This window comes from Phocoena phocoena, chromosome 8, assembly GCF_963924675.1.
Source record: "Phocoena phocoena chromosome 8, mPhoPho1.1, whole genome shotgun sequence".
In the NCBI taxonomy this organism is placed as follows: Eukaryota; Metazoa; Chordata; class Mammalia; order Artiodactyla; family Phocoenidae; genus Phocoena; species Phocoena phocoena.
Window position 1 is genome coordinate 69,583,444 of NC_089226.1, and position 25,789 is coordinate 69,609,232.

At 47.3% G+C, this 25,789-nt stretch overlaps 1 protein-coding gene across 1 annotated transcript in view; it reads left to right on the plus strand.

Annotated features, from left to right (window-relative positions):
• INSC (INSC spindle orientation adaptor protein) overlaps window positions 1–25,418 on the plus strand; it is a 125,357-nt gene extending 99,939 nt beyond the window's left edge. The window contains exons 9-13 of the mRNA XM_065882261.1: window positions 3,656–3,834; window positions 13,023–13,089; window positions 17,125–17,280; window positions 18,755–18,831; window positions 25,290–25,418. Of these exons, the coding sequence (XP_065738333.1) occupies window positions 3,656–3,834; window positions 13,023–13,089; window positions 17,125–17,280; window positions 18,755–18,831; window positions 25,290–25,418 (608 nt within the window). The remainder of the gene's footprint in view (window positions 1–3,655; window positions 3,835–13,022; window positions 13,090–17,124; window positions 17,281–18,754; window positions 18,832–25,289) is intronic.
• Window positions 25,419–25,789: the final 371 nt, after the last annotated feature.

The window sequence follows — 25,789 nt, forward strand, 5'->3', positions numbered from 1 at the left end:
CAGAGAGATTCTGATGGGCTTTGCTCCTGAAATCTCAGTCTATGGTACCCGGTACCCAGCGAATGTGGCAGCAATGACTGGGGGCGAGCGGCTTCTCAGAGAGCAGCTGTTCCCACTGGCCTCCTTTCCTGGGGCCCTGAGAACTTTGACTCTTTTAGGGTCCCCTGTTCAGACGTGTGTGCTCCTGGCGGGAGAATCAGAGCGCCGTATCTAGAATGCAATCTTCCTGCAAACACGCAGGAGCTAGGAGGACTCCCCTGGATCACAATCTTCAGGAAACTTGTTTTGCAAACTACGTCCTTTCTTTGATAAGTTCTGGTAATGCTCTGGGTTTCTACTTCGATCCCTTTCTCTGTCACTTGTCTCTCTATCTTTATCTCATTGAAACTGAATGAAAATTGATCTCATCAGAAAATTTAGGGTTGGTGCTTAGAGTTACCAAAGCAGGGTTGGGAGTATCTGGAATAGCACAAATTTAGGAGCAGCACAGAGCAGTGGACTTGGAGTCAGAACACTGGGACTTGGATTTTTGTCTTTGATAAATCTAGCCAACAAAAAGCTCTCGACTGGCAGCCCTGTGCAGGCTGTGTGAGATTTTGCCATGTCACATTGCAGAGCTCACTTTACAATTTTCCTATTATATGAAACAAGGGGTCAGGACCTGTTTCTCTCAAGGTTCCTTCTAGCTCTAGAATTTTCAGATCTGGAAGTACTTGGCACGCAGGAAGCATCAGTTAAATTGATTTTTCATGGCTGACTCTAGTTACCGTGGTCGTGGCATCCACAGGCCAGGCTGGGAGAAATCAACTTGTCAACATCTACATTGATTCAAATTTGAGAAAACACAGAAGCCAATTTTTCAAAGTCTTGGCTGGAAGGAACGCAAGAGGCCATCAAGTTTAATGCCCGCCCTATAAGAGAAGAAACCTAGGCCCAGAGGGGTTGAGGAACTTTCTCAAGGCCACGTAGCAGTGTTAGGATTCACTTACGCCAGCGGTGTTGTACTCAGTCATGTGCCAGAGCCAGGCAGGAAACATAAATGAGGTGAAGAGGCCAGATGGAAGACGAAAATAAGGAGATTTGAGTCCTGTATTGAATTTAAAAGCACGTGCAGTGACTAAAGAGGGGCAATCACTGATAAATTCCAGTTCATTGTTGCCATGTGGGAAAGGCCAATTAAAAAAAAAGACAAAAATCCTAAGTTTTATGGAAAACCTTCCAGTTTATAAATGATAGCAAATACTAAATCAAAACATATATATTCCAAACAACCTTTCATTATTGCCATATGTCCATTTCTACTTTGCCCGGGCTGGATTTCTCCCCGGAGAAGAGGAGTCTCCCTATTTATTTCACCCTGATGAAGATGCGTGGTGGAGTCTGCTCTGAGACTCAGCAGATGGGATTTATCTTCTGGGCAGGTAGCCAGGGCTCTGTTCTTTGGTGGGAAATAGTCCTCCAATTTCTTGCCATTCCCTGGAAACATTTATAAATGAGTCACTGGAATCCTCAATTTAATCTTCCTAACACATCCCAGGTGATTCAGCCTGTAGTTCAAATAAATGTGCATTAAAATTAAAAGGCACTTAGGTGGTTGTGTTAATAATTGCTGTGTTGGCAGCAATGGTGACTCATAAGAATGAGGGTGGGTGTTCGGACCTAGAAGAAATCTTGCAACAAAGTGGGCTGAGTGAGTGAGTTGTATGGTCTTACCCCAAACCCTGGACGTAGGGAGATGGTGTGGAAGGGCTGACCCTAGTGGTTCCCCCCAAATCAGAGGATAAAGCAGTCATTGGAAAGGGGAAATCAGAGTTCTTCATTCCTTGGCTAATGTGCTGCCCCAGCCCAGGGTGGCTAGATCAAGATACTGAATATTTTAATAGTCATACCTGGGCTGTGGGGAGCAGCATTGCCCAGAAGCAGGCATTGACCTCCTGATAGAAATGAAACTAGATCTACAGAAGCATCCCTGGGAATGAGGCAAAGAGGCCTAGAGATAGGGGGCAGCCTGGAATGTAGGAAGAGTGGGGACTTTGGGGTCAAGCAGTTTGATTCCAGCCCCCTCCCTCCCAAATTACCATCATTCCTCAGTTCCACAATTTTGGGAAAATCATTTATCATTTGAATCCTCTGTTTATTCATCAATAAAATTGTGATAAAAAATTGAGTTGTTGTGAGGATGGAATGAGTTAGTGAGGTAAAGAATGTATAGCTTCTGCTTCTGCTACTACCAGCTTCTCTGAGTCTCAGCTTCTACATCTAAATGAAGGCGACCACTTTCTGCTCTAAGGGTGCTTAGAAATTAATGGCACTGTGTGCCAAAGACACACTACAGGGGTTCAACTAATGCTATTTTCTGTCCCTTTAAAGGCAGGAATCAGAAACTGCATGTACTTGAAGGTGCCAAGAGGTGCCAGGATTAATGCCAGAACCTAGAAGTAGACTCTTTGGAAGCAAGAACTAGAGATCAGGATAGAACACAGCTCAACTCTGCCCCTAAAGCTTTCTTTCTCTCTTGTGGCTGTTTTCTTGAAGTATGGCTTCTCTTCCTATATTTTCATAGAGGTGCTGTCAGTAGGAGGGGCCTGGACCCAGGAAGCACCTTGATTAGCGGTCAAGTTGGAGCTGAGGGTCAGAAGTCAGGTCCATTGTGTTGGGTGGGCAGCACCATGGATCCTTTTATGCCTTCTCCAAGGCAGGAGTCCATTCTAGGTCATGTGGAGCCCATGGGGGAATGTGTTAGGTGGGGAAGGGATGCAGGGTTTGGGGGTGGTCCTCTCCTCCTTAAAGACCCTCAGTACAATTACAGATGGTAAGTGGGGGGATATGGTTAGGATTGGGTTATGGCTACTAGGATCAGAGAGAAAGAGCCTGACATTCAGAGGCTTGGTGTAGGACTTTTCTGCAGCCAGGTGACCCTGTTCCTGGGACCAAAAGGAAATCCTGAAACCTTGCTGATGGCAGCTGGAGAGGTAGTGTTTTTATGTTTTAACTTCAGCCTCTTCAAGGCAAATTCAGCAGGTCTAGTGTATGCTACTGGAGACACACACATAGACTAGGAGCTCTTTCCTGCCTCAGGGCCTTTGTACGTTCTGTTCCTTTGGCTTGGAGCATGCTGTTCCTCACAATATTCTCATGACTGCTTCATTTTTTTCCCCTCAGGTCTCAGCAGTAAAGTCACTTTCTTAGGGAGACCTTCCTTACGCACCCAACGGGCCTCTAGTTATTCTCCGTCTTAGCACTTGTTTATTTCCTCCTTCACATTTATTAGTTTGCAGTTCTTTATATTAGCGTTTTAAAAATTCATTTTGTCTTGCCCACTAGTAGGATGTAAGCTTAACAGGAGCAAAGACCTGACCTTTTGTTTTGTTCGCCAGCCCATCCCAAAACACCAGGGTGCCGGGTACATAGTGTTCACTCAGTAAATACCTGTTGGATGGAGTGATTAGGAAGCACGCATAAGGTTTCCAATGCCACCCCTGCTACTTATGTAGGAAGATACATCTCCCTCTCCAGTAACTACTTTCTTCATCTGTAAAATGGGAATTATGACACCTGCCCACATTTTCTCCCAGAGCTATAGTGGAAACCAAATGAGGTAACTGATATGAAAGCGCTCGGCAGTGAAGCTGTTTTCTTTCTCTTCACCATCCAGAACTGTGCCAAGAGGCCTCGTCTGGGGAAGTCTTCCTGCTGGCCTCTGCGGCCCTTGCCAACATCACCTTCTTTGACACGATGGCCTGTGAGATGCTCCTGCAACTGAAGGCCATCCGCGTCCTCCTGGAGGCCTGCAGCGACAAGCAGAGAGTAGACACGCCTTACACCCGGGACCAGGTGAGCAGCTCATGGGGAACCAGGCCCAGAACCTGTAAGCGTGAAGTCAGAGGGCAGGAGGCCAGGGCTTAGGTTCTGGGGGGCACCATGGCTGCAGCTCACTGTCGGTCCTGTTAGTAGCAATCTGGGGGAAGGTAAAGGAATATGTTTTCAACATGCCTTGTTGCCCTTGGAGCACCTCCACAAGCCCATTCCCACCCTCTTCTCCCATCCCAACCACTAGAGAGACTTCCTCCATCTCCATGCAGACCTGTCCATCCTAAGACGCAGAGAGGTGCCATGGGAAGATCCCTGGACCTCCTCCAAAGGTCTGTATCCAGCCGTGTGGGCACCTGCCTGTCTGACATTATACCTGCAGCGAGTTTCTTCCTTTCTCTGCCTCTGTGAAACAGGGTCTTGGAGCAGAGCCTTGCTTCTGGGCCTCAACCCCTATATCAGTCTCAATTTTTTTTTTTTTCTGTATATTTGAGCTCCATGTAAAGTCTTGTTTGGGGAAAAAGGATTTTACTACTAAATGTGTTTGAAAACATTGAATGAGGGTGTTTTCAATGGCCTTTGAGCTCTGAGGTTATGGATTTCCATCCTGTCCCACCTCTGCTGTACTCAGCCTCCCATTTCTCTTCCAGAGGTGGGGGCAGTGGATTGGTGGGTTTTAGTTCTCTGTAAATTCAACCAGGTGCCTGAACTCTGTGTTAGATGATCCTCCAGCCTCCAACCCAGCTCATCCCTGTCTGTAACCCAGCTCCCCAGCTCCACCTTTCTTCCAGCCTCATCATCCAGTCAAAGCTGCCCCAGCTTCACGTGCCAGCTCCTACCCCAGCAACTCCGGGAAAGCCTTCCCAGACGGCCCCAGCTCCGCGGGATCATCCTTTTCTTGGAGGCCACACCTCACAATGCAGTGTTGACTTTTCCAATGATATTTATTCCTTCCCAGTTATTTCATGTTTATCCCCCTGAGGGCATGGTCTGTGTTTTATACTTCCCCAGGATTTCTTCAGGCCTCTAGCCCAGAGCTGGCACCCTTGGCGAAATTCTATAAATGCTTGTTTAGGACGTGAAAGGGAAGGAGTAGGGTGGCACTTCATCTGTTCTTTCTTGTCTTTAGAATCACCTGCGGAAAGGCAGCCAACCATAGAAACTCCCATTCAGAGAGAATTTCTAGTATATAAGCATTTGCATATGAGGGTTCTACTAATATTGTGAGGCTGATAATATCTGCTGCATTTTACAGATAAGAGTATTGAGGCTCAAGAGAGTATCCCCCAAATCATATGGTTGACAAGTAGCTAGTCAGCACTGAATCCTGGCCTGACATAGACCTTGGTCTTTGACTCTTATCTGCTGCCATCTCTGAAAATGAAGAGGGGGTGGTGGAGCTATGGAGTCAGAGAGACTGAATGTCAACCTTGTCTGGAGCCATTTATTAATTGGGTGACTTTGGGAAGTCACAGCCTCCTGGGTGTTGGTTTTATCATCTACCTTGCAGGGTCCTTGTGAGGGCGAGTGAGATAATACACGTAAAGGACCTGATACAATGCTTTGTCCCCGCTAAGTCCTCAGTAAGTGACGACTATCATTATTTTTCAAACTTGATGCTGCAAGAAAGAGCACAGACAGCGAATTATCCAAAATCTTCAGTTTGGTCTCCCAAGCCTTGCTTGATGGAGTTCCAGACTTCCTTTCCTGTTCAATCTCTCACTTCTTAGTTGGACAAGCCCCATAAAGACAAGGTATGGCAGTACAAACAGATCAGGAGTGGTGGCTCACTGGGCTGGCTGTTGGCTGCTTGGCGCCTGGGGCGGGGGGCTGGCCCTTTGCAGTCACTGTCCTTGGCTGTGGGGCATGGGACTGGAGGGCTCACTCTGCATCATCTACCTTGTTCCCCCTCTTCTCTTCTTCAGCTAGACGCCTCCAGTTGCTGGGTCTCTCACCTACCTGACACGATTTTAGGTCCCTTTCCTTTCAAGTACCTCTCCTGTAGCCAACTCTGGTCATTTCATACAAAATCCAGTAGTGAGGCAGTAAGAACAGGGGTTAGGGGATCAGATGACATGTGGTTAAAGCTTCTCTTCCATATAATCATGTAACTCTGGGCAATTCACTCCAAGCCTCACTTTTCTCATCTGTGAGAAATAATTGAATACATACTTCACAGAGATAAAATAAGAATTGAATAAACTAATACAAACTTCTGGTACAGTTCCTGGAACACAGAAACAAATGGAAGCCACTGTCTGTTATTATTATTGACCTTTGGCGGTACTCAGCCCTGAATGGGGAACCTTCAGAGGGGAGTGTCCTTATCTGTAAAGTGGGATGGTCTCCTCCAGCTTAGACATCTCATGGCTCTATATGTACAGACCCTTTCTCACCCTGAGGAGTGACTGGCCCCCTCTTGGAACCTCACCGATTCCTAGGAAGGAGGGGCTCAGGGTGGGGAGAGAATGGAGAATGTAGTCAAGCTCTATGCAAATGGAGTCAGGCGTTTTCCTGCCACACTCTCCCACTGCCCTGTCTCCGTCATCCCCCCATCTCCGCCCACCCCCCTTCCCACCACCCCACGGCTGAGCCAGGCTCTTCTCCTCTGTCCTCAGGATGGCCTCACCTTCAGCCCTGGCTCAGAGCAACCACTTAGCTAGTGAGAGAAGACCCATTAAAGAAACAAATGGCTCTTTCCTTTGGCAGAGGGAGGATTAAGGTGATCAGAGGGCTCCCAGTAATGAAGACAAAGAAGATGAATTAGACTCTGAAGTGCTTACCGCCTCCTGAAACACTTAGGAGATTAAATGCCCCTGAGGCTTCCGGTAATGCATCTGCCAATGACGCCAGTGCTGTGCAGAGCCTCTGGGTCTTGGATCTATATTTGTCCGCCTCCCTTTGAACATCTCAGCGAGAACCCCTCTATCAACCCAGCAAACTGAGTCTACTTAATCTGTCCAACAAATTAAGCAGAGGGGCTCTTCCACGCCCCTCTGCTAATCTAGGGGAGCTGGATGTGGTCAGGCATCCAGAAGCACTTCCTGCCTAACAAGCCCTTTGTGGCCTGTGTTTTCATCCCCAGGAGGTATTTTCTAGGGGTCATGCTGCCCAGGGCATCCAGCTACAGGTGTGATAATAGGATGGGGGGAAAGGGCTGGCTCATCTCTGCCCTGTCTGTCGAGCTGTGACAACCTAGGGTGAAAGGGATGCGGTTATCCTGTCTAAGCCACAGCAGAGACTTTCACTGAACATGACTTTATGGCCTTTAGAAATTAATTGCTTTCACAGAGGTGAACGGCGCTGGTATATTCACTTCCCATGAAGACACATGGTCTGCTTGGCATTTTAGAATGTCCAGATTTTGTAGCATTTCTGGGCCCTCGCTGTGAATACCATTATCAGGAGTCCATTTATCAGAAATGTCAGTTACCAGGGATTGCAATTTTGACTTACATTGCAAAAGCCCTCTATAGTTTATACAGCCCTATCACATACATATATGACATGGTAGAAACAGTACAGGCTTTGGGTTCAGGCAGACCTAAGTTCAAATCCTGACGCCATTTCCTAGCTGTGTGACCTTAGACAAATTGCTTAACCTCTCTGAGCCACAATTCCCTCATCTGTGAAATAGGGATACTAATATTTTCTCCCTCCTTGTGTCATTATGATGATTAGATGGCATAATGCTCGTAAAGTAGTTAGAACCAAAGAGATACTCAGTAATGAACAGACCAGGGGTCTCTGATAGAACCAGAGATTGGGATGGGTCCAGACAGAGACTGTCAGGAATCTGACTGGGACAGGAAGGTAGGGTCAGGAAATGTGGTTAATGTGGTGGTGAGTGTAATGTGGCATGAGTCAATGCATGGTGTGTGTTGTTTCAATCCGTGTGTCAGTTTCTGCAGGTTGTACTGTGTATGTGTGCATGCGTGTGTGTGCGTGTGTGCGTGTGTGTGTGTGTGTGTGTGTGTGAGAGAGAGAGAGAGAGAGAGACTATAAGCCACTTAAAGCAGTGGAGTTCGTTTGCATATGACTATATATGCATATCTACCGATCCAGAGAGGCTTGGAGGAACCCAGGATCACAACACCCCGTCCTGATTTGCCCCAGGAACCTCTCCCTATAAAGCCAAGGGAAAACTAAGCCCAGAGAACATGGTCTGGTGTTTACATACTCTCTAATACTGTGAGACTGACACCTCAAACTCGATGCAATTCCCAGGGAGAGAGTTTTGGTTTAGTTTACCAACGGCCTGGGACCTACATCTAAGGCATTTTTATGGCCTTTGTGGTTCTCTCTCCTAAACCCAGAGCTCAGCCCTCCAGTCTCGCGCCTTTGGTAATGAGGAGGGAAAGCCAGGCCTGTGAGAAGACCAGGGACCAGAGAGGGTGGGAGCAGTGTCTGTCTCGGGGCCTAGGCAGGTGCCCTCCTGGTTTCCACACTTGTCCAGCCCTCTCAGCTCCTGGGGCCCCGATCACACCTATCAGAGGGAGGGAGTGGGCTGGGCCTTCTCCCAGACCCCCTTGCCTCGCTGGCCTTGAGGGAGAAAGTGTGTTCAAGGAGACCACACCCTCCCTCTCTCTGAGCCCTTCATCCTTCAGACCACTGCTCTTGTCTTGATTCTTCCTGCTCTTTGATGGAGGAAGTGGTGTGGAGGAAAGAGGGCAGGACAGAGAAGCAGTGGGACTTCCTCTGCTGGCTGGTCTCAGAGCTGCAGTTGACATGGTTGCCAGAGCTTTAGAGGGTTAACACAGTGAGAGTAGAAATCTCAATATTCCATCAGTAGTTAAAGAGTAATTCTAATTTCAGTTCTATGAACTCTTGGCCTTTTTGTCCTAATTACTGCACAGCATAAAAGCAATCATAACTTTTCATTAAATATATGTCAGATTTCCTGCATTATAAGCTCTAGCAGATCAGAGCACCTGTCTCTATTTGGGTATCCTGGGTATTCCTCACTTGTCTTTTAAGTGGTATGGTCCTCAGTATTAGTTTATGACAGAGCAAAGGAAAGGCACAGAGGTAGAGTCCAGGTGTGATCAGGGCTGACTGCTGAGCCATTGTTAAGGATGTGAGATGAGCCTGAGATTGGTATGTGGACAGGTGTTCCCGGAACAAGCACAGAGTAAACCTTTTCCTCCGCACGTCTGCTATCGTCAAAGGCTTTGCCATCCTCCTTCTTACCACATGGGGGCATTTCTTCTTGAATCAGTGACATGGGATTGCCCCTGTTACTCTGGCTCAATTTGCTATTTGCCTCAATGTTCCTAAGGTCTCTGGGAGGCCAGAGGAAAAACGATTTTAAAATGCCACAGAAAGTAATGAGCACAAAGTTTGTTGGGTTCTCTGCTGGGAAGGGCTTCTCCTGTTCTGGCACCTTGCCTCCCTTTGGGAGGGATCTCACATCAGCCTCACATCTTGGCAACACTGGGTGTTGTACTGGGTGGTACTTGATACAATCTTTCAAGGCCTGGGTCCTTTCAGACTCTGTTCCCCGGGGCCAAATAGTATTCATTTTATTTAACAAATGATCTGGGTGCTTGACAAAACATTGTCCCTTAATACTTATCACAGTCTTATTATCTTATTTTTATCTTTTGTAGTAGGCCAAATAATGCCCCCTCCCCAAACCTGTGAGTAGGCTACCTTACATGGTGAAAGGGATATTTTCAGATATGATTAAGGGTCTTAGTGTAGGAACATTATCCTGGATTATCCATGTGGGCCCAGTGTAGCCACTGGGATTCTTATAAGAAGAAGGCAGAAGGGTCAGAGTCAGAGAGAATAAGATGTGACTGAGGAAGCAGAGGTCAGAGCAATGGGGTGCCGGGAGCCAAGCAGTGTGAGTAGCTTCTAGAAACTGGGAAAGGTAAGAACATAGATTCTCCCCTAAACCCACCAGGAGGAATGCAGCTCCGTCAACACCTTGATTTTAGCTCCATAAGACCCAATTAGGACTTCTGACCCCCAGAACTGCAAGATAAAATTGTGTTGTTTTAAGCCACTAAGTTTGTGGTAATTTATTTTAGCAGCAATAGAAAACGAACATACCTCATTAACCAAGGCACAGAAAGGTTAAGTAACATGGTCAAGATCAGATGGATAATAATGACAGAGCCAAGATTTGGAACAGGTTGGTCCATGCACGTAGCCACTATGCTATACTGCCTCTTACCTAGAACCTCTCTTGAGGCTGATACCCTCTGATTTCCCCAAATAACTACAGAGGGATCAGTAGCCTCTCACTCTGGAGGAATAGGACTTAATTAAAAACCATCAGACAGGAATGACTTAGCCTGGGCCAGGGGAAAACTGTTTGTCTGGCTCCTGTACTCTCTCCACTGACAGCATTGCTATCTTGTAGCCAACAAGGTAAACCAGTTGTCCCTAAAATCTCATCCCTGGACTTGACTGTGAAGAGAAACATTGTTGATCTGCCTTCCTGTCTATACCAGGGCACATACAAGGATGTTTCAAAGGGGGGACTCAAAGCAGGGCATAATTGACAGTTATTCAAATTGTGCTTAATTGAATACTTCATCTGCACCTCAGAAAACCACATGGGGTACAGGTTCTGTAAAGAGGAAGTAATTTTCATTAACAGGATCTAAATTAGTCTGACACAAAGACCTACCTGTGCCTGTGACACAGCTAATAATTGCAGTGTAATGAACCTGATGCTGCAGACAAAGGTTTCCGTTTCCTTTTTTTTTTTTTTTCCGGTACGCGGGCCTCTCACTGTTGTGGCCTGTCTCGTTGCGGTGCACAGGCTCCGGACGCGCAGGCTCAGCGGCCATGGCTCACGGGCCCAGCCGCTCCGCGGCATGTGGGATCTTCCCAGACAGGGGCACGAATCTGTGTCCCCTGCATTGGCAGGCGGACTCTCAACCACTGAGCCACCAGAAAAGCCCTCCTTTTCCTTTTTTATGTCGCCCTTTTTTTCCTTCTTTCCTTCCTCCCTCCCTCCCTACCTTCCTTCTCTTTTGGTTCTGTATGTCAAGCAACCATCTTTATTCAGTGGCCAGGCTGATGATGGTTGGAGTGGAGCTGTCCCTTAGTGGTGAGAACAGAGCCTGTGCCCCCTGCTACTGCTCACAGCCCAGAGAAGGCCAAGTGAACCTCAGTTTGGTACAGGCTTGGCCTTGTGTCTCCTTCCTCATAAGACTGCACACTTTATGCCTCTTGGGAAACTTCTATTTTTTATTTTTTAAACAAAATGCTATTGAATATTTGATGCTTTTTCTTTTTTAAAATAAATTTATTTATTTATTTTTGCCTGCATTGGGTCTTTGCTGCTGTGCGCGGGCTTTCTCTAGTTGTGTCGAGCAGGGGCTACTCTTCGTTGTGGTGCTCGGGCTTCTCAATGAGGTAGCCTCTCGTTGTGGAGCACGGGCTCCATAGGCGTGCAGGCTTCAATAGCTGTGGCACACGGGCTCAGTAGTTGTGGCTCGCCGGCTCTACAGCGCAGGCTCAGTAGTTGCGGCGCACGGGCTTAGTTGCTCCGCGGCACGTGGGATCTTCCCGGATCAGGGCTCGAACCCGTGTCGCTTGCGTCGCCTGCATTGGCAGGTGGATTCTTAACCAGTGGGCCACCAGGGAAATCCCTTGGGAAGCTTCTATTTTTTGACTGCATCTGCTACCTGTATTTTTCTTCTAACTCCTTTCACTCAGCCCACAGACACTCACAATCCTGAAAGGGTAGGAAAAAAGAGCTTCCAAGGACTAACCCTCCTTCAGTCCTATTAGCTTTCTAAAATGCAAATAGGAGTTTGTCGCTCCCCTCATAAAATATCTGGTGGTGCAGAGTGGCCTTCAGGATGAAGCTTTTGGTGTTAAGTCCTGTCCCTCCCCTGGCCACCCACCCCATCATACTTGCCCACCCAGGCCCCTTACCAGGTCCGAGCTGGAAGGGCTGACACATATGGATGCCACAGCAGCCTAAGGAGGCGTATCCCTTTCCAGCACGTATTTAGTGGGGAACGGAGGAGATAGATATTCTATAAATGTGGCAAACTTTTCCCTTCCTATAGAGATTTGTTACCTGCGTTATTACCCAGAGTAATATGCCAATGTTGAACCAATTAAAATCTAGATAGTACGCTTTGTTGGTCAACATCACATTACTACTCATTATTCAGTTTCAGAACTAAGCTGCCTGAACTGTGTCAGGAGACTGTTAACTGGCACAGCCTCCAGTTATACCATGTGACAGGCTTTGAAGAAACCTTTCAAGAGAGATAGGCCTGCACCAAGGAAAAAACATGATTTTATTTTATTATTGATTTTAATTAGCACTTGAGAGTGCTGTTCACTTCCATGGAAGTGGGTGGATTTTCATTTTGCTAAATTTAATGTCAGGAGCAGTGTCATGGGTGGCATCTGAGTTAACAGGTGCCACGTTTCCAACATATTCCAGTGGTGTTTGGTACCCTCTACAGTTTGGGGTCTGTAGGAGGTCCCTTGCTGGCCCATCCTTAATCCAGTTTTGTGCTGTGAGTTCTCTGTGCAAACTTGACTGTGCCAGGGGACGGGGTTCGGGTGGGCTGTTGGCTGCTCAGCCCACGAGGTTGTAACCAAGGGTCTGTGTTTACCTGGTGTCAGCATCCCTTTCCTACAGGCAGAGCCCTTCAGCCATGCCTGACAAGCAAGGCTTGCAGCCCACAGGCTTATAAAGTGTAGCTGAGCATGAACTCTCACCAGATTCCATACAATACCTGAAGCTTATGGTGTAATGCTGCCTTCAGTTTCCTAGTCATGATCTCTGTCTTAACCTTAGTCTCCATTCATTTCGGGTTGAAAGTAGGTGGGGTTCCGTATCAGGGCAAAAAGCTGGGATTGGAGGGAACCCAATCCAGGGCAGGGGTTAGTCAAAAATCTGCCAGTTCTGTATGCATTTCAGGGCCTGGTGCCAAGGGACCTGCAGAAAGATGATGAGGCTCCATCTTCACGCAGGTGACCCTGTTCTCACCTGCAGTGTCCTGGGGCCCCTGGGGGCCATCCCAGAGCCACATGCTGAAGAATGGGCATCAGTCACTGGGGAAACACATCTGAGTGACAGAAGCCCATGAGGATGGAAGAAAGTACCACGGAAGGATGGGCCAGGTGGACCATAAGAAGTCACGGGCTAAGGGAAAGCTTTGTAGCTCCTGACTCACCTGTCAGTACGGGTGTTCCCATTTTCTTAGCTTCTCAATCCTCTTTTCCAGATTGTGACCATCTTGGCAAACATGTCTGTCCTAGAGCAGTGTGCCTCTGACATCATTCAGGAGAACGGTATGTCTTTTCAGTGGTGTGCATGCCGTACAGGTTATGTGGCTCTGTGGGACCCTGTGCCTTTGTGTTTGTGTGAAGGCCTATGTATTTGTGCATGTGGGTCTCCACACTTGCAGGAGCACATGAATGCGTGCTTATGTGGGCAAGTGGGCCAATATGTAAGTGTTTTCTTGCTTCCACGGGGCTTCAATCTAGTGGGAGGCAGACACGGAACAAAAGAAGAGAACATCAGATGCAGAAAGTAAAGCAGGGAAGAAGATAAGGTAAACCCCATGTAGGAGGGTGGCAGTTGGCTATTTCAGTCAGGGTGGTGAAGGGAAGACAGATTTCACTATGATCCAGAAGTAAAAATCTATTCCTACAAAGGATGCATTCCAACTTTAAATCATTCTCTTCATATTGGGTTTGGCCACAGTGGAAAGCCGAAGGGTCGGGGATCAGGTCAGGGCAGCTGCATCCCTTGATGCCTCACCTGAGAGCATCTTTTTCCTCTTGCTCCCCTCCTCCCACCTCATGCGGAGGGTGTCACCAAGGTTCGGGTGAGGTGCCCGGAAGCTGATCTAAGAGGTCTCCGCTGGAAGGCAGGTCAGCTGGCTGCCTTGCAGCCGGGAACAAAGTGGTGAGGGCTTCCTGTGACTGAGAAATAGGAGAGCAATTAGCAACCAGTTGGAAACCAAGAGATGCTAACGAGGAGTGTGCTGGGAGCCTGGGCAGCTGCCTCTGCGCCTGTTAAGCCCCTTCTCCCTGGTTGCCCCGCTGTTTTAACACATGTACACATTCCCCATCCCCCATTGCTCTATTACTAATGGAAGGGCATCATTTTGTGTTAATTTTATGTGATTGGGCTAATAATGAGAAACTTTGTTGAGCTGGCTGAGGCTGAGAGGCTGAAGGGGTGTCTTTTGTGGCCTGTTCCTTCAGCACCCAGAGCCTGTAGTTCAAGTGGTCAGTGGGAGTGGGTCTCCATAGGCCAATGGATTTGGGATTGGAGTATCTGGCGTCTGTGGAGGATTTTATGGTTTACAAAGTGCTATTGACGGGCTCATTCAGTAAAGTTATTGAGACCTACTAGGTTCTTGGCATTGTGCTGGACAGTGAGGACACAGAGATAAGTTAAGTCCTTGCCTTTGTTCTAGAGTATCTCACACAGTCTAGAAGGAGACCCCACCTGGACAAAAGTGATAACATGACAAAAGCGTGACATCTGCAGTAAAGTAATGCAGCAGAGGAAGGAGGGCATAGTGGTTGAGACTGTGAAGACTGGAAACGATTGCCTGGGCTTGAATCCTGGCTCTGTTATTTACTAGTTTTGTGACCTCCATTTTTCCATCTGCAAAATGGGAACAATAGTAATATCTACCTCACAGGGATGATGTGGGGATTAATATAAAGCATGTTAGAAGAGTGTCAGGCACAGAATGAGCTCTGTGCTATGTGTATCTGCTCTTTCAGGAAACAGTGGCCGTCTTGTAGGGTTTAAATGAAGAGAGTTTGATGAAGAAACTATTTAGCAAAGTGGGTCAGGATTTGAGGGACCAGCAGTGGAGGTGATTCAGCCAGGGATCACTGGAAGACAGTAGGACTCCTTGGTCTGGACAGGGCAAGCCTCATTATGCTTTGAAAGGAAGTCCTCCCACCAGGATGCTTGAGACTCTGACATGCTTTGTCCTGAAGCCTGGTGATTTTGTCTCTGTCCTGCCCTAAACTGTGTGTGAGTGTTGGTGGTGGGGAGCTGGATGAATGGGCCACACTGGAAGGTCAGAAACTCTGACCACTGGTCACCCTTACACTGGGAGGCAGGCCAGGGCAGTCCAAACCCTTATTTGTCAATCCAGTGGCATCAGTATTGCCCTTTCAGCTAGTTTTGCTTCTCCCTCAGGGGCTGGGGCTGAGCTGGATAGAATGTTGAGGAGGGAAGATGGCCTTGGGATGTGGTCTGTAAGCTGTAACTGCCCACAACTCTCAGGCAACTTTTGTGGCACTGAGCCTGGCCAGAACTTAGGAAACACATTCTGGATTTTGTAGGCAGCCCCAGTTTCATTGCATCTTATCTTTTTCTAGATAAGACTTACAAGGTATACATTTAAAGGAAACTTTGTTTTTTATACCCATTCAGGAAGTGAACAAAAATCCTTGCCCCCATGGTGCTCACCTGGTCGTATATGAGAAACTATTTTTTGTCAGACTCTAGGTACGAAGCTGGGATTTGGAAAATGGCTTCTTTATGGGAACCTTGACCTGGAGGAACTAGTAAAATTTCTTAATCTTGTGGCACTTCCTGAAGTTGTCATGTTGGTGCCCCCTGTTTATGTCCCCATAGGCCATGCCATATATACTCAGGACATTAATAACTATGACTTTGTCTTAGGGACATTGTGGGCATAAGAAGCCAGAAGACCGTGTTCCATTCAGTGGCCAGGGAGGGGGTTTGGAGAGAAGCCCCTTGCCCCAGGATCAGAGTTTGTGGTGGCAGAGCCAATAGGGGCTAAGAAAGGCAGGGCCTGCAGCATTCCCTGAGGCTGTAGGAGGGAGAAATGGGGCACTTACACAGCTCACCAGAGAGAGAAATGGCCCCTCCTCAGGACTGAATAACCTCAGGGTCCACAACTAAGTTACTCACTGCCCCCTGAACTGGGATCTAGGAGGCTTAGAAGTTGCATCTGGTTCAAGTAAGATTTGGAGAGGCACATGACTGAGGTACTGGCCTGGAAGTGACTCCTATGTGAACTTGAGAAGTCACTTCATCTCTCCACACCTCAGGTACTCGTCTGTGAAATGGGGGAGAGAGGCAGGGGCTGGGCTAGAAGAACCCTAAGGACCCTTCGGATTCTATGGTCTAAGTTACAGGTTGCAAACTTAGATGCCTGCAGGACCCACACAGGTGATATAAATGGATGGCGTGTGCTCAGCATGGACTGGATCAATCTCATTTCAAAGAGTCAAAGCTTATAATAAGCTTCAGCAAATTGCTGTTATGCAGAAATGTGGGCCCAGTGTTCTCAGATCAGGAAGTAATTTTTCAGATGCCAGAAATCTGGAGTTTTATGGAAATCTCCCAATTTGCATATTAGCAAAAACTTCTTAAAAAATTAGACACTGTGTGAAGCAAGAGAAAAAGCAAAAAATACACCTGTGGGCCATATTTGGTTGAATTTCTAAGCTGGCAAGTGCCACTCTGTGCAGGAAAGAAGGTGTGGGCTGGGGCAGCTGAGGAGTACCTCCCACAGAAGATGGACTTTTACTACAACCTGCAGGATGGGAATGATTTAGATGGAGAGTGAGAGGCAAAAGGACATCCCCTGCAGAAAGAATTAGATGGGCAAAGGCATGACGTGGGAGTGGATGTGGGTGTGGTTTTGTAGGCCAATCGGAGGACAGATCTGGCTTCAGGGAAGGGTGGAGAGGTTCTCAGCTGACCAAATTCAAGCCTAAATGTCTCCGTCCAACTACTCCACTCCCTTCCAGTACATGATACCCCTCTAAAACATTTGATCTAGTGATTATCCAGTCTAGGTTTGGGTCACCTCCCACCAGAGGGACCCATTACCTCTGGACCTGTCTCAGATGCAACCAGCATCAGAGGTGAAGAGGTGATGGAGGGTAACCAGATTATCTGAGTTCTGATGCCAGCTCTACAGCTACTTACTGTGTGACCCTGGGCAAGATACTCCACCTCTCTCTGTGCCTCAAAGTGAATTATCATATAGTGCTTAGTTTATGAGGCTATTGGGAGGTTTTAGGGTTCGTGCATTTACTGTGTATTTAGCACAGCATCAGGGATGTAGTAAAAGCTCAGTTATAGCATTTAAAGGAAATTAAAAGGATATCCTCCAGATGTCCCTTCCAGGGGTGTAGTGACTTAGTATGTGGAATCAGAGACTCCCCCAGGGCAGAAGGAGAAGAAGAGGAGGCCTTGTCCAAGTGCCTCCTGTGGTTGAGAGCCCCGAGTCATCCCGACAGCCTTTGCTTGAGCCTGCAGCTAGAGGAAGTCTCCCTGCTTGGGCAGCTACCAACTGTTCATCGCTTTCCACCCAGGGGTCCAGCTTATCATGGGCCTGCTGTCTGAGAAGCCAAGGTCTGGGACCCCCGCCGAGGTGGCGGCCTGCGAGCGAGTCCAGCAGAAGGCTGCAGTGACCCTGGCCCGTCTCAGCCGAGACCCAGATGTGGCACGGGAGGCCGTGCGGCTGAGTTGTAAGTGGTGCTGGCTGTGTCAGGGGCGGAGAGGGGCGCCGGGGCTGGGAGCGGTCCTGATTTCATGGTGGCAGTGGTGACAGAGGACTCAGAGTAAGGCCGACTGTGCTGGGAGATGCTGGCATGGGGGCCCAGGGTGCAGCCCCAACTTAGCCTCCTTTCCCCTGGGGCTGAAGCAAGAGAGAGGAGGAGTCTACAGAGGTTTAAGTTGGCCAGAAGAATGACTCACTTGTAGGCTTCCTGTTAACAAGGACCCCATTCACTCATTCATTTTCTCATTCATTCATTTACTCAGTTATTTGCTTACTCATTTGTTTACTTATCCACACATTCATTCACTCATGAATTCATCCTTTTGTTCATTCATTCATTAACTCATTCATTACTTCATTTATCCACCATTAACTCTTTCATTAAATCACTCATTCGTTCATTCAGTCAGTCACTTATTTACCCAACAAATGTTTCCAGAGCACTCACTCTATGGTAGGCTCTGTTCTGAGTGCTGGGCATATAACACTGATTATAACCGCGTCCTAACCACAGCGGCCTATAGCCTAATGGAGGTGGAGGATATGGAAAGAAAAATTTACACTTGAGTATCACAGAGCGATGCTCAAAGGATGTCAGTGGCACAATTGGCACACAGAGGAAGTAGCCCACACTTATCCAGGTGGTTCAAATAATGTAACAAGAAGGTGACTCTTCAGCTGTGGCTCCGGGAGTTATTCGGCTGTGAGGGCTAGGAAAGGGCACCCAGGTAGAGGCAGGAGATGGCAGTGTTGCCGACCATCCGGGCACTTGGAGGACAGCAAGAGGTGGCCTTGGGGCAGCAGGGAGTTCTGGCTCCAAAATGACTTTATGGAGGATAAATACATACATACAGAATCTGTCTGCATACCTTTCATTACTATCTTATAATGAGTTTTTTTTTTTCCATTGTTAGAGTTTGAAAAAGTCAATTTGCGTTGAAAAGCAAAGTCATTTATTTGACTTTCCTCCGTAAAGGCTTAGGAAATATTAGTGTACTCAAGTGTAGTCTTCTATAATCTTAGCCACAATATATTTTCTGACTCAAATGGGCAGCTGGGGGTGGAGAGGTACTAGGAAGTTCCTCTGAGAAAGATGTAAATGTTAACTATAGCTGGGAAGATCAGAAGAACCTGCATGGGAAGTTCCTTCTCAGGAAGACCTGCAGTCTTCTGTGGCTCAGTCCTCCACACTGTGGGTGAACTCCATCCTGGCCAGTGTTCTGGCGCTCAGGGGTTTGGTTTTGATGCTCCAGCTCATCCTGGCCCTGACCAGGGTCCATTTACACCTGAGGGAGCAGAAAGTCTTCCCTGCCGATTGGCAGCCGCCTCCCTCCACAGGACCCCGTGCAGAGGACTGTGTGTGAGAGATGGGAGCACCTCTGGGTCAGGCCTGGCCAGGCCACCCCAACCTGGGTGTGAGGGTCTCCCCGTGTCTCACGCAGGTATGTCCCGCCTCATTGAACTCTGTCGCTCACCCTCCAAGAGGAACAGCAGTGACGCCGTGCTGGTGGCCTGCCTGGTGAGTTCCCAATCCTCCCCCAGCTTTCTTCCTGGGCTTTGGGGTTGCAGACCAGGGACCAGGGGAACAGGCTGTGCCATGCCAGGCTTGGGTAAGCCAGACAATTCGTTCTGGATTTCCATTTTTCTCTTTAAAAGAGTAATACTTGTTTCACTTAATTCATAAGATTGTGATGAAAATTATATGAGGTCATATACGTGAAAGGCAGAGGCCTGGGGAACCCCCATTACCACACGTTTAGTACCTTTGAGGTCCTGGGGGATCTGACAGCAGGTCTAGACCAGCGGGGCCCAGCTGGCAGGATGCTGGGTGATGGTGGTGATGCTATGGTGCTTGTAGCATGTGGTAGCTAGGGTAAGATGTCTTCTGCCTGTTCCAAAGTGGACACTGTGAGAAAGCCTCCTGTCCTCCTCAGATAGAGCCGCTCTATTGGTTCTCTTCCAGCTTCGTAACTCCCTCCTCCTTTGTGGAGTAGGACAGGACAGGACAGGACAGAGGATTATTCAGCCAGTCCCCAGGATCTTCACCCCCAACCAAGCTAGCACATCCTGGGAGGTCTCCACCCAACTTCTTGATGCTTGGGTCCACCATGAAAGTACCAGCAGCACCAGATGGGGAACACCCAACCTGTCTCTATATCCTCCCTGCTGGGCTGTATTAAATCCTAGAGCAGAGCAGCTGGAAGCATCCAGGAGCAGGGAAGCCCACTGTAAAAGCCCTTTAACTTCCAGAAGGGGGTGCCAGATCTTTGATTTGTCCTCTTTGTGCAGATCTTTGACCGTGCAGAAGGGATGGATCTAGAGGTCTTTCAAGTTGTTTCACAATAAAGCCCCTTCTCACCCCGTCCTTTTTTTTTTTTTTTTTAAACTGAGCTCATCCCATTTCTGGGAGCTCCTGACAGGCATTGTATGGTGGTAGGAGCAGCAGGCATTACAGTCAGACACACCTGTCTTGGTTTTACCATTAATGAGCTGCGTGACATTGGGTAGGTCACTAAGTGCTGTAAATTTTATTCGGTAAATATTTGCTAAGTGATTCTATGAGCCATGCACTCTTCTGGGCTTTGGGGATACAGATGTGGGGGGAAAAAAGGACAAAAATTTCAGCTCTGTTGGGCCTTTTATTCTGGTACATGCAGAACAACCTTCACCCTTTTTGTGCCTTGGGTGATCTGGAGAAGCTTATGGACCCCTTCTCAGTATTAGGTTTTAAATGCATAAAGTAAAATATATAGAATTAAAAGGAAAACCATCATATTAAAATAATTATTAGACTATCAAAGCAGGTGATATGTTAATATATATATATATATATATATATATATATATACTTTTAAATTAGCTCCTTAAATAAAAGCTAGCCTCAAGTCTTCACTAGCAATGAGCATAAATAATATTGAAGGTACCTCCAAAAACTGTAATTTACTGAACCAAACTTGGGTCTGCTTGCCCATGCACAGTAAAGCCAATCGACTGACACCGGCTTGTGGTGAAGGAAAGTGCAGTGGGTACTGCAGGTTGCCAAGTGAGGAGTCCAGGTAGATAGGGCTTCAAAGGCCCAAACTCTCTGAAGGCTTTCAGGGAAAGTTTTTTTAAAGACAGGGTGAGGGAGGGGGGTTGTGTGGTGTGTGATCAGCTCATGGACATCCTTCTGATTGGTTGGTGATGAGGTAAATCAGGAGTCAGCATCATCAACCTTCTGGTTCCAACAGGTCTGGGGTCTATGTGGGCAGCATGCAGTTAACTTCTTCCACCTGGTGGAGGTTTCAGTATCTGTAAAAGAGCTCAAAGGACGTGGCTCAGAATATTATCTATATCCCCTGAGGAGGAACTAAAGCTCCTTGACTTTGTTTAAAGGCTAAACTCTTATTAGTTTGTCTTGCTTGACTGTTTTCCTTTCTTTCTGCATTTTCTCACTTCTCTGATTAAATGTACTCTTTGGAACTCGGGGAAGCCTAGGAGACTAAAGTTTTTATACAGACAAGAGACAGGTAGAGGATATGGAGGGGAATGCTGTTCCAGGAAGGCCCCATAGGGTCCTGCTCAGTTACAAAAGTGTCTGTGATTTCTATTGGTGAACAAGTAACAGGCACCGCTGAGACATCTCCATCTGTTGCTACATTCACACACAGCTGAAGGAAAGGCTGTTTCAGTGAGAGGCCAGTGAATGTAAAGGTGTAATTTTTTTCATGCAAGTTCACAGACCTTAATTTTGTCTGGTCTAGTGAGTAAACGGAGACAGTTAATACCTGGCAAACACATAATCATTGGCCCCAACTACCTTATCTTCACAACTTGGGCAGCCAGCAACTGCCTGACTCTGAATAGGCCTGAGAAAATGTTGAGAAACTATAAAGCTCCTTTCAGACACGTGGGCTCGCTCTGATTCCTTTTCCATTTTTATCATTAGTTTGAAGGAGAGCACACAGAAGGGCTTGGCCTCTATTTTCAATCACTTGAAGGACTTTCTGGTGGTAAAGGGATCACATTTCTCCTTGTGGACAGGTTGTTGGATGCTGAATAGAGCCCCTTCCTTCTGAATCCATCCTTCATGTGGCTGCTGGCCTCATCTTCCTCATGACAGTTTACAATCATGACCTTTCCATGAGCACCCCTTCCCTGGTTCCCTGTTACCTATGGCCTACTGTCCACATACTTAGCCCTTCACAGCCTGGCTCTGACCCACCTCAGGTCTGAAGGCCTTCCACTGCCTCCAGGCCCTGTCCAGCGTCAGAATGCCCTGAACCACCCTGACACTGTGCTTTAGCCCTTGTCCCAAGCAGATGTCCTCTCTATAGCTCTGCCAACACCGCCTTCAAGGCTCATATCACAATCCTCCTCCTTGAGGCTTCCTGGGAGTTCTCTGCGGCTTGGACCTGCCTGCTCAGATTTTGTTTTCCCCAGAAGGAAGCATGTTGTGTTATCCTGTGTTTTAGGTGTTATAAGGGGAGGCTCTTGGAATTCAAACACAGGCCTGCCTGATGCTGAATGTCTTGACTTTTTGCCCTGACCATCTTGTTTCCAGCCATGCTTTCTCCCCTTATGGCTTGTGGCCCTAGTCATGCTACCTTGGCTCATGGGAGGGGATCTGTATTTATCCCCCTCTACCCTGGAACCTTCTCCTGGCTGGGTCCCTTTTCCAGCTCTTGTATCTCCATGGGACCTTGGGTTTGGTGACTGTTTCTTGCCTGGCTGAGGGACTGATGGACTTGTCTGCTCATCCCCCAGCCCCCAATGTTGGTGGGTGTTCGTGATTTGTCTCCCAGAAGGGGCTCCATACTTGAGTGCAGCCCCCTGGCTGGTGAGATGGGGGCTGCTTGGAGCCTGGCCTGGCGGATGGAGCTGGAGGCTACTTCTCCTGCCCCTCCCCAAGCCTTCTTCCCAGTTTCAAAGACTCTATTCAGGTGAAGGGAGGACATTTCAGTTATCATCTCCCACATCTGGAAAAGTGGCAGCATGGATTGCCTCTTGCAAACAGAATTGATTTTTCCTTAATGAAGCAGCTGTCAGTGGGGTACGGGGCTTGTTTAATTCTTGTGTGTTTTCAGACTGTCTGGGAATGAGATGCTGGGAAGGTTGTTAACCTTCTGAGGAAAGCAGAAGCCAAGTAAAAGGCTTCAGAAGGGTGAAGGATCCTTTAAGCTCCTGGATGCTGAGGAGGGGGTGCTCTGAGACCATTTGGGTTCATGATGAACCCTGCACACTTTCTGAGGACCCTGGGGAGAGGAGGGTATCTATTTGCCTTCGTGGTTTTTTGGGTCTGTTTCTAGTTCTCTCTCTCTTGTGTTTTGCTTTTGCTTTTCTCTCTGTCTAGAGGTTGCCTCCTCCCTTAGGGATGTTTCTCTCTCCTTCTTTCTCCTCCCCCATTCTTTTTATCCCTTTAGTCCTCTCCCCCATCTCTACTATCTCTTCACCTCCTCCTATCTCTCTCCTATTATCCTCCCACCCCCAGGGTGTGCTCTCTTTTTCTCTGATACCATCTCTTTCTCTCTTGATCTCCCTGTTATGCTTGGTCTCTTCTCTTTCACAAGTTCATCTCTCTCTCTCTTTTTTTAAAAATTAATTAATTAATTAATTTTTGGCTGCATTGGGTCTTCATTGCTGTGCATGGGCTTTCTCTAGTTGCAGCGAGCGGGAGCTACTTTTCATTTTGGTGAATGGGCTTCTCAGAGTGGTGGCTTCTCTTGTTGCAGAGCATGGGCTCTAGGCACATGGGCTTCAATAGTTGTGGCTCACAGGCTCAGTAGTTGTGGCTTGCGGGCTCTAGAGTGCAGGCTCAGTAGTTGTGGCACATGGACTTAGTTGCTCCGTGGCATGTGGGATCTTCCCGGACCAGGGCTCGAACCCATGTCCCCTGCATTGGCAGGCAGAGTCTTAAGCACTGCACCACCAGGGAAGCCCTCTTTTTTTCTTTTTTTTTTGCGGTACGCGGGCCTCTCACTGTTGTGGCCTCTCCCGTTGCGGAGCACAGGCTCAGGACGCGCAGGCTCAGCGGCCATGGCTCACGGGTCCGGCGCTCCGCGGCACGTGGGATCTTCCCGGACCGGGGCATGAACCCGTGTCCCCTGCATCGGCAGGCAGACTCTCAACCACTGCACCACCAGGGAAGCCCCCCCCCCTTTTAATAGTTCCTTCTTGTTCTGTTTTTCTGATGCTGTCTCTTTTTTTCTGTCTCTCTATTATTTTCTTCTTCTACATTTTCTCTTTTCATGGGTTTATTTTCTATCTATTTCTTTGTCTCTCTTTTTTTCTTCCCTCTTTTGCATTATTTTTATGCTTGATGATGTAAAATACATTGATGGTTTTATATTCTCATATCTGTGGAAGATCCCTGGTTCCATTTTTACTGTAACAACTCAAAGGCAGTAAGGTTATTTCTCCCAGTTGGAGCCCAGAGGAATCAGAAAGTGCAATGGAGTTCAGCCTTTTAGCCCCTGGGGAAGTCATACTCCAGGAGAGGCAGGACACACTAGTTAGAGACAGTCTCCTGGATTCTCCTTCCTGCCACCAGCGTCTAAGACCCTGTTCATGTGAACAGAGATGCATATCCCTTCTCCTTGAACCAGCTTGGACATGGCAGTGTCTGTTAGTCCAACAGTCAACTTAAGCCATCCTCTCTTTTCACCAACTTGGCGATTTCTCAGCAATAGATTACTTCTCATGTCTAGGTAATGAGCTATATGTTTGCCTTGTACTCATTATAACCTAGTGTCCTGGGCTTGCAGCATCCTGTCTCTGTGTGTGTAGGTATGAAGGCCCTGGAATTGGGCTGCTGTGTGATCTTGGGAAGGCCACTTTTGCTCTCTGAGTCTGTCTCCTTATTTCTAAATTGGATATCATGATACTTACCTTGCTGTATCCTGTGGGGATTAAATGAGATACTATGTAGACACTCAGTAAAAGTGGGCATTCCTTCTTCTTTGCTTCTTCTGCCACTCAAGATAGTCCCCTCTCTCTTTGTTTCCCAAGGGAAGGGCATCCTTAAGCTCCCACCTTGTTCCTTACTCTGTTCAGGCTTGAGAAAGATGGAAGGAATTAATATTCATTGGGCACTTAGTATGCATGGCCTCAGCTAACTGGCAAAGAGGTCTAGGTAGGTACACAGCTCACGTTTATAGTTTCAGGTTACTCTAGCAGTAGAACTCAACATTTGTTCGGGTTTTTTTTCAGCATACCTTTGTAGATACAGAGAAAAATAAAACAGTCTCTATCCTTAAGGAGCTTAGAGTCTGGTGTGGGAATAAACACCTAAAAAATAGTTGGGGAGGGGTTTCACATCATGGGAAAGATCTGAGCAAGGGCACATGGATGTAAAACAAGATGGTGTACTCAGGGAAGAGTGCAACACTCAGTGTGTGGGGACCTGGGCAGTAGTTTCATTCTGCCTGCACTTCTCTTTCCTGTTCATCCCCATCTTGGTGGCAGAAATTCCATTTCCTTCAACTTTATGACCCTCCTTCTTCTCTCCCTCTCCCCTCCTTCCCATCCCAAAATGCTTTGCTCAGAACCTTGCTGAATTTATAGATAAATGAATAGCCCTTGCTGTTCTAAGGTTCCTATAGAGACCTGGAAGTGAGAATATAATTCCACTGATGCTTCTGGTAGTTCCAGTCTCTAAGATAAATCTTGAACTTAAATATGTCACTAAATTGACCAAATCCTTAAAATGACAGGTCTTCAAAACAATCAGTTTCCTAAGATGACTGAAAAACCAAGATGGCAAGACTAATTAAGATCATGAAAACTTTCAGATGACATCCCCTTTAGTGATCAAGGTATCATTGAAATCAGGTGACTATGTAATAAAGTTGCTATGGTGACCAAGTGACATAAAAGACCATATCACTAAGGTGTCAAGGTGATGATCAGCTCAAATTGGCTGGTAAATGAGCCACTTACTGAAATGCATCTCTCCAGGAATTTGAAGGCCCAGTCTGATCTCTTCTGTTTTCTCCTCAGGCTGCTCTGCGTAGATTGGCTGGGGTCTGTCCTGAAGGCCTCCAGGACTCTGACTTCCAGCAGCTGGTCCAGCCCCGGCTTGTGGACTCTTTCTTACTCTGCAGCAACATGGAGGAGAGTTTTGTGTAGCAAGTATGGGAGACAAAAGGCATTTGGCCTCATTCTCAAGCCCCCTCTGAGTACATACCTGTTAACGCACCTGACCACACACCAGCCCCCTCACCTCTTTATTTATACTTAATTTATTTTTTATGTGAAATTAACAGAGGGCTAAACATTATAGCAACATCATCAGGCAGTTTGTGGTCTTTGGGAGTCTTTTTTGTTTTTATTTTTTGACTTCTGTGACTTTTCAGTTGCAGATGTTGAAATGCATAATGGCTAATATGACAGATTGTCATGGGTGATTTCACATCCTTTTGCTTTCTCTACTCTCACTATATAACCTTGCTTCATTTTTTTTTTAAAACAAAATCTGATAACAAGAGTATTTTAGCTGT